The sequence below is a fragment of the Phoxinus phoxinus genome (genome assembly GCF_949152265.1).
Source record: "Phoxinus phoxinus genome assembly, chromosome: 9".
NCBI lineage: Eukaryota > Metazoa > Chordata > Actinopteri > Cypriniformes > Leuciscidae > Phoxinus > Phoxinus phoxinus.
In genome coordinates this window covers 16,536,514-16,545,385 of record NC_136884.1, presented here as the reverse complement: position 1 = coordinate 16,545,385, position 8,872 = coordinate 16,536,514, and the positions used below count along the sequence as shown (strand labels likewise).

The 8,872-nt window shown below is 39.5% G+C and overlaps 1 protein-coding gene across 1 annotated transcript; it reads left to right on the top strand.

Moving 5' to 3' along the window:
• Positions 1-6,698: 6,698 nt before the first annotated feature.
• Positions 6,699-8,270, top strand: LOC307004057 (uncharacterized protein; the record flags this gene model as incomplete). Its single annotated transcript, XM_079622999.1, has 3 exons — positions 6,699-7,682; positions 8,025-8,064; positions 8,178-8,270. The coding sequence occupies exons 1-3, from the start codon at positions 7,492-7,494 to the stop codon at positions 8,268-8,270; spliced, it is 324 nt and encodes a 107-aa protein (XP_079479125.1). The 5' UTR covers positions 6,699-7,491.
• Between the last annotated feature and the right edge of the window lie 602 nt (positions 8,271-8,872).

The following is an 8,872-nucleotide window of genomic DNA, read 5'->3' as shown; positions in this document are numbered from 1 at the left end:
GATCAGCCCGATTGAGCTTCCACTTTTTCAAAGGCAGAGAAAGATAGCAAAAGCTCGATTTACACCGATTGAAATTTCTAGAAATTTGGGGACCATATAAAGGCTAGGGGAACTCATATTAATGTTAAAAAACCTCAGAAAGTGAAAATTTCATGTCATGGGACCTTTAACACAAAGCCGAAGCCACTAGATCCAGTTCTCAATAATAATGAAGTGCACTATGTACAATGTTTAAAGTATAAATGATCAAATAACTTAATAAAAAGGGAAGAGAACCAAAAAGTGTCGCCAAAGAAAAGAACAGAATATAACAAAACAATCCTTATAAGCCTAAACTTAGCCAAAGAAAAGGGTGAAAAGAAAACCGAATTTTTCGGTGCATTCGGCACCTAAATAAACTAACTACAAAAACAAAACATACACAGAGTGGCGCTCACTCCTAATGTATCTAACAAATAAACAACACTACGGGCATTATGTACACCGCGGCATAACTGACCTGTCGTTCTCTTTCCCAAAGTAGCCGTGTTACTTACAGGATCTAGTTACTTACTAGAACCAATAATAACGGCTGCGCTGTGCATGTTCAGTGTTTTCTTATTAACAATTTTTTTTATTGTAGAATTGTAATTTAAAGGACGATTAAATAAAATGCAGACACAATTAAAATGCGGGACACTGCTTATGACTAGCGGGACGCGGGACAAAGCTTCAAATTTCGGGACTGTCCCGCAAAATGCGGGACAGGTGGTCACCCTATGGAGAGCGCAGTTTGCACGAGTTTGCACCGCTTTCTCCTCTCAACAAGCGCGTGCTTTCCCTTTGCGTCTGCCGTTGCTATGCAACCATGAACAGAGGCGCGCCTGGAAAACGAATTTGCACGCGCAAAAAACGCGCTATGTGAACGATTCATTCCTCCTTTCTTGTCAACAAGTGGATTCAGAGAAACCGCACTAGCAGCGCCGCCGGTCGCCGTGTCTCAGTGTGTTTATGGGGAAAATGTAGGCCTGTTATTAAATCGATCCTCTGAGTTACGGATCGATCTTTAGAAATTAATATGAAAATCGATTTAGAATTGGTGAATCGATTTTTTCAACACAGCACTATTGTGAACGGAAAGAAATATTTTCGCTAAACTCAGTACACATGTTTATGAGCTCAATTTGAGTTCACATGAAAAAAAATGTGATGATTGGCCACTTGGTGGCGCTATAACGGGGGGGGGGGGGGAATGGCTAAAACCGCACCCAACCATCAGTCCGATGTAAATTGGCATGCAGTGTCTTTGTCCAGGGTGCCATGATAGTCTATGAGGACATTGGCTTATCTCAAAAAACTCAGTATGCATCATCGGCACAATGCCCTGAAGGAGCCTGAGAAGTTTCAAGCCAGCTTTTTTCATGAGTGACCTCCTTAGACTCCTGAATCCTTGCCGAGTCCAATGATACCAAACATGCCAGGTTTCGCCTTATGGTTTGTGTAATGGTATCATTTAGCGCTTAAAAAACTTGTAATTATCTTCGAAACCGTTAGTCTGATCGAGACAAAACCACAAAATTTTGTTTCATTTGGACATTTGTTTAGCTAGGTCGATAGCTAAACAATAATGCCCAAATGTCAAAATTATGATAGGAACTGACAAAAAAATCCAATCAATGTCGCCCATGGATAATTTTTATGCACTCATATATATATACAGTCATGGCCAAAATTGTTGGCACCCCTGGTAAATATGATCAAAACTGGCTGTAAAAAATAAATCTGCATTGTTTATCCTTTTGATCTTTCATTCAAAAAATTGCCAAAATTCTAACCTTTCATTGAAGCAAGAGAATTGAAAGTGGGGCTAAATCACATTATGAAATAAATGTTTTTCTCCAAAACACGTTGGCCACAATTATTGGCACCCTTTTATTAAATACTTTTTGCAACCTCCTTTTGCCAAGATAACAGCTCTGAGTTTTCTCCTATAATGCCTGATGAGTTTGGAGAACACCTGACAAGAGATCCGAGACCATTCCTCCACACAGAATCTCTCCAGATCCTGCAGATTCCCAGATCCATGTTGGTGCTTCTTCTCTTCAGTTCAGCCCACTCATTTTCTATAGGGTTCAGGCCAGGGACTGGGATGGCCATTGCAGATCTTGGTTTTGTGCTCAGTGACCCATTTTTGTTTTGATTTTGATATTTGTTTTTGGATCACTGTCCTGTTGGAAGATCCAAACATGGCCCATTATAAGATTTCTAGCACAGTCTGTTAGGTTTCGATTTTTTATCTGTTGGTATTTGATCCAATCCATGATGCCATGTATCTGAACAAGATGTCCAGGACCTCTGGCAGAAAATTAGGCCCACAGCAGTAAAGATACAGCAGAGTATTTCATTTTACACATGGGGTACTTTTTTATCCCTGTGTGCACCAAACTCATCTTAAGTGTTTGCTGCCAAAAAAGCTATTTTTTTGTTTCATCTGACCATAGAACCCGTCCCGTTTGAAGTGCCAGTTGTGTCAGGTATTTTTCAAACGTTCCATGGACAGAGGAACCCAAAAAAATAGCTTTTTTGGCAGCAAACACTTAAGATGAGTTTGGTGCACACAGGGATAAAAAAGTACCCCATGTGTAAAATGAAATACTCTGCTGTATCTTTACTGCTGTGGGCCTAATTTTCTGCCAGAGGTTCTGTACATCTTGTTCAGATACATGGCATCATGGATTGGATCAAATACCAACAGATAAAAAATCGAAACCTAACAGCCGGGGCTAGAAATCTTATAACGGGCCATGTTTGGATCTTCCAACGGGACAGTGATCCAAAAACAAATATCAAAATCAAAACAAAAATGGGTCACTGAGCACAAAACCAAGATCTGCAATGGCCATCCCAGTCCCTGGCCGGAACCCTATAGAAAATGAGTGGGCTGAACTGAAGAGAAGAAGCGGATCTGGGAATCTGCAGGATCTGGAGAGATTCTGTATGGAGGAATGGTCTCTGATCTCTTGTCAGGTGTTCTCCAAACTCATCAGGCATTATAGGAGAAAACTCAGAGCTGTTATCTTGGCAAAAGGAGGTTGCAAAAAGTATTTAATAAAAGGGTGCCAATAATTGTGGCCAACGTGTTTTGGAGAAAAACATTTATTTCATAATGTGATTTAGCCCCACTTTCAATTCTCTTGCTTCAATGAAAGGTTAGAATTTTGGCAATTTTTTGAATGAAAGATCAAAAGGATAAACAATGCAGATTTATTTTTTACAGCCAGTTTTGATCATATTTACCAGGGGTGCCAACAATTTTGGCCATGACTGTAAGTGTCTAAACTTCAAAATGAAATGAGATATTTACAACAAATTTGACACACATGTATGGGCACACTTTGAGGACACCTAACCCTTTTGCACGTACGATCAAATGTGTGATCAGCCTTGGCTGGACCCTGGAGCGTACGATCACACCGGTGTGATTAGAACGCTCAATGCATCACGTGATCAACTGCTAAATTCAAATGTGCTTTCGCACGTTGGCTGACACTGAGCCAGAGATGGATGTGCTCAGCGCTGTCATATATCACAACTTTTCAGTGTTTTCAACCATATAATGTTTATTTTATGTTTCAGGTTTATTTAGGTGAATAAAACGTGTCTAATTATAATGGAAAGGATTATTATTGCCGCTTATATAGACATCAGTGTGTACTTTACAAACTCTTAATTGTAGATAAAAATAAATATTATCCATGGGCGACATTGATTGGATTTTTTTGTCAGTTCCTATCATAATTTTGACATTTGGGCATTAGATACACATTGTGCAAGTAATTTTTAAGTTTACTCTATTCTTCTCCGTTCACCGGCCACTTACTTTCATGTATTTCGGGAGAAGTGGATGAATTCACGTGTTGTAAATCCAACAGATTTGATTCTCTGAACTGTGGCACAAACTAACATGACTAACATCGGAATATCAAATATTTCATGCCAATGCTAACAAATTTGTGAATATTTTGAATTAAAAAAAGAAAGATTACATAAAAGCAGATCATCATTCATTCAGCACAGTTGTTGCTGTGGTGTGTCACGTGACAAGCACTGACGCGTCACCATGGAAACCATAAAGTGACAAGTTCTAAATAATGGTCGCCTTGAAAACCAAGCTGGGGGTCAGCCGGAATATTTTCAACTTACGTGTGAAATGGCTAATAAAAATGGTGGAGATCAGGCAAGACATGGTGCTATAACTGTCAAAGAAAAATGTCCTCAGTAAATTGTTCTCTGTCAATATGCATGCTGAAAATTAGAGAGCAAATTATTCTCCTTAAAGAATAATTGAATTTGCTCACAAACTATCATTTTCAATACTTTGCTAAGAACTGGTAGCAATTGGCATTGGTCGACTATTATGACCATTAAAACCAAGTGCTGCATTTTTCTGTAGATGAATAACCTTTGCACCTTTCCAAGCTAAAGGAAAAAATCCCTTTTTCAATACTGATATTAAAGATTTGGCAAACTGGTTCTGCCAAACAACATTTCTTCTCTTAATGTATCAACTTTATTTATAAAATAAATAAAAAATCCAATTTCATATGGTTTTAATATTGTTAAAAATGAGTCACCTGTATCAAGGAATTTAACTTGATTTCCTATCCATAATTTAATTGAGTGTAAATTAACCGCTTAAATCCCGATAAATGCTGCTTGCAGCTTTAATTTACTATTATTATTTGTATTTATTTATTCGTATTTTTATTTTCGAAATAAAATGAAATAAATGTTCTTCTCCAAAACACATTGGGAACAATTATTTGCCCCCTTTTATTAAATACTTTTTGCAACCTCCTTTTTCCAAGATAAAAGCTCTGTGTCTTCTCCTATAATGCCTGAGGAGTTTGGAGAACACATGACAAGAGTTTAGAGACCATTCCTCCATACAGAATCTCTCCAGATCCTTCAGATTCTCATATCCATGTTGGTGCTGCTTCTCTTTAGTTCAGCCCACTAATTTTCTATAGGGTCCAGGTCAGGGACTGGGATGGCCATTGCAGATGCTTGGTTTTGTGCTCAGTGACCCATTTTTGTTTTGATTTTGATGTTTGTTTTTGTTTTGACGTGAAGAGACTCTGGCTGGGCAGGCTTGACGTAAAGAGACTCTGGCTGGGCAGGCTCAGCGCTCAGCGGGCACGGCCCACTGGTAGGAAATAGAGACATGACAAGTGGGGCGCGACAAACAGGTTTTGTGCCCATCCTTTTAATTCCTTTATTTACAAAACAAAGACGCATTTAAATGTAAGCCTTACTTAACCTTTTTCACACGTAAGACCGTTATTGATCAATGTAGTATCACTTTATGGTTCCCATGGAGACGCGCCATTTATTGCTTGTCACACTGCAGCCACAATAGCGCTGATCCGCTGAATGACTGATGATCTGCTTTTATTTCCTTTTTTATAAAAAATTTCACAATTTGTTAGCTATAGCAGGATATATCTGATATTCCGATTGTCAAATATGTGCAAGTGGATGTGTTTTGTTGTTCAAACACCTTTATAACGATCGCGTTAGTTGAGCTGTATGTGCAACGCATTTTAGGTATCTTATTAAAATACCAAAAAAAAAAAGTACATTAATAGGAATTTAACACCTACGGCTCGATTTGAGATTATTATTATTTTTTCTTCTTTTTTTTGTTCTTTTTGCATGGAGTTTGCAAAGTGACAAAATGAATCAAAGCACAACTAACGGTAGTCCACACTTGTATTTTCTCAGAGGCTAAATGCAAACACAAATTTCTTCTTTTTTCATGCAAAGTGATAATATAATTGCACTTTCATTTTCTCTATTTGAAAGTTTTTAATGCTGTTATTTGAAGTTTTTAAAATGTGATGTTAATAAAATACATTTTAACAGTTAAACTTAAAGCCTAGTTTATTAACATTTTGTTGGGGTGATTGTGGACAGGTGGGGCTCGGAACCCTTTTCTACCTCCGAAGTGGGGAATGGCAGAAAAAGTTTGAGAAACACTGAGTTAGCTGAGGATTTGTTTTGTTGCCTACTCTGCACATGTCATTGAAAGTGAGTGGCAACTCAGTCATTTGCATTTATCGTGCTAAAAATCTTGACACCAGACACCATGCTGATGCCTGACCCAAAGGGAAAATTATAATAAAAGAGAGACACGTTGAACTTTAAAGTCTATAATGTTGGTTTGGCTGTTAATTGATTCACTCATCTGCCAAACTTGTTTTTAAGATATGTTCATAGCAAAAATGGATGCATGTGATTCATTTAGATTAATTAATCAGAGTATGTAATTAATTAGATTATTTTTTTTAATAGATTGACAGCCCTAAATATTATTATTATTATTTTGTAGCAATCTTAATATGCTAGTAAGTGGGCAAAAGGTGGTTAAGATGCTTTCCAACATTTTGGTGAGGGAACATGCATTCTCCAAAACTGATTAGGATATACCGCCTCTCTCAAACCATTTGAACATTAACTGAGATTTTTATATATATCAGGAAGAGGGAAATGGCCAAGGAGGCGATAAGAGAGAGACAGGTGACCAGAGAGAGAGAAAAGGAGGCGACAGAGAAGGTACAGAAATTGTAGAAGGAGAGAGAGGAGGTGACAGCGGAGGTACCGAAATTGTAGAAGGAGAGAGGAGGAGGAGACAGATGATATACAGCAATTGAAGGAGGAGACAGAGGAGGTACAGAAATTGTTGAAGGGGAGAGAGAGAAGATGGCGACAGGAGATACAGCAATTGAAGAAAGAGAGAGAGAAGGAGGCAACAGAGGAGATACAGAAATTGTAGAAGGAGAGAGAGAAGGCGGCGACAGGAGATACAGCAATTGAAGGAGAGAGAGGAGGAGGCAACAGAGGAGGAACAGCAATTGTAGAAGGAGAGAGAGAAGGAGGCAACAGAGAAGGTACAGAAATTGTAGAAGGAGAGAGAGGAGGCAACAGAGGAGGTACAGAAATTGTAGGAGAGAGAGGAGGCGACAGAGGAGGTACAGAAATTGTAGAAGGAGAGAGAGGAGGCGACAGAGGAGATACAGCAATTGAAGAAGGAGAGAGAGAAGGAGGCGACAGAGGAGATACAGCAATTGAAGAAGGAGAGAGAGAAGGTGGTGACAGGAGGTACAGCAATTGAAGGAGAGAGAGAAGGAGGTGACAGAGGAGATACAGTAATTGTAGAAGGAGAGAGAGAAGGAGGCAACAGAGAAGGTACAGAAATTGTAGAAGGAGAGAGAGGAGGCAACAGAGGAGGTACAGAAATTGTAGAAGGAGAGAGAGGAGGCGACAGAGGAGGTACAGAAATTGTAGAAGGAGAGAGAGGAGGCGACAGAGGAGATACAGCAATGGAAGAAGGAGAGAGAGAAGGAGGCGACAGAGGAGATACAGCAATTGAAGAAGGAGAGAGAGAAGGTGGTGACAGGAGGTACAGCAATTGAAGGAGAGAGAGAAGGAGGTGACAGAGGAGATACAGCAATGGAAGAAGGAGAGAGAGAAGGTAGTGACAGAGGAGGTACAGAAACTGAAGAAGGAGAGAGAGAAGGTAGTGACAGAGGAGGTACAGCAATTGAAGAGGGAAAAAGAGGAGCAGGCAACAGAGGGTCAGGTGACCAAAGTGAGGGAGAGAGAGCACAGAGACAGGCAGCGCAGAAGGCACAGATGACCAGGTAAGAGACCTTAAACAAAATTGTCCATGCAAACATACACTGTCAGAACACTGACGTTCTGTGAACTGCGTGTGATTGGTGTCAAGTACCTTATAAAACTTAACTCTGTAGTATTGCATAAGAGTTTTAGGACTGAAACCACTTGATTCTCCACTATAGCACTTGGGTGGTTGTCGAACTCTTAGCATTGTTATGGGTTTTAAGTCTAAAGAGTTCACAACTGTAGATGCCCTCTCAAAAAGTATGGACTTATCTTGACATTGCTCATTGTGCCTAGTATTTTGTTTTGAATGAGAGGATTTGTGTAAAGCAAGTAATTTGGTTCCTGTGGTTTCCTCACAGAGGGTCACATGATGAGGGCAGCAGTCAGGCAAATGAGCAGGTGAGAACGCAACATAATTTAGCTGTGAATAGTGTTATTGATATGTACAATACATTCATTTAATAGGATTGTTATTTCAGAGAGTAACACATTTTCATGTCATGTTTAAACAGGATATTGAGCCCCATGTCAGGGACCAGTTGAACACCGACAACAGGGACAGAGAGGGATTTGATGTTTCAGACATCATCACCTGCACAACCTGATCCTAAGTTTATAGTAGTGCCGAAGCGAGCTAACTGTGTTGTCTTTTCAACAAAAATGGTTCACAACTTTTCCTCGGTTGCATTACAGTGCCACTTTACAAGGGGTCATATGTTTTCACGGTGTCAAGGTTTTATTGAATCAGTCAACATTTGCAAGCAAGTGTGACCCTGCCTTTGTAAGTGTAGGCTTTAGAAATTGGAAAAAGGCTATCCAGAAGTTCTCAGAACATGCAAAAAGTCAGTTGCATATCCATGCTATGAACATCTGTGCACAAAAAGGTAACTTCACAGCTTTTTTCAGCTGTTGCCAGACAACAGGGGGAAGCAAGGTATGGATTGATGAAGATTGTAGGCTCCATCAAATAGAAATACCTCTACGAGGTCATGTGGAAGAGAAGGGTGATCAATCCCAACATCTGAAAGAAAAGGCAGAAGATGACCCTGCTTTTCAGAAGTGGTTAGTGACACAGGCAGAATTACACAAGTCCTCTCATTCAAAACAAAATACTAGGCATAATGAGCAAAGACATTATAAAAGGAATAGCTGACACTATTCGATGCCTCCCAGTCACACAGTTTGCCTTGATTGTTGATGGGTCCTG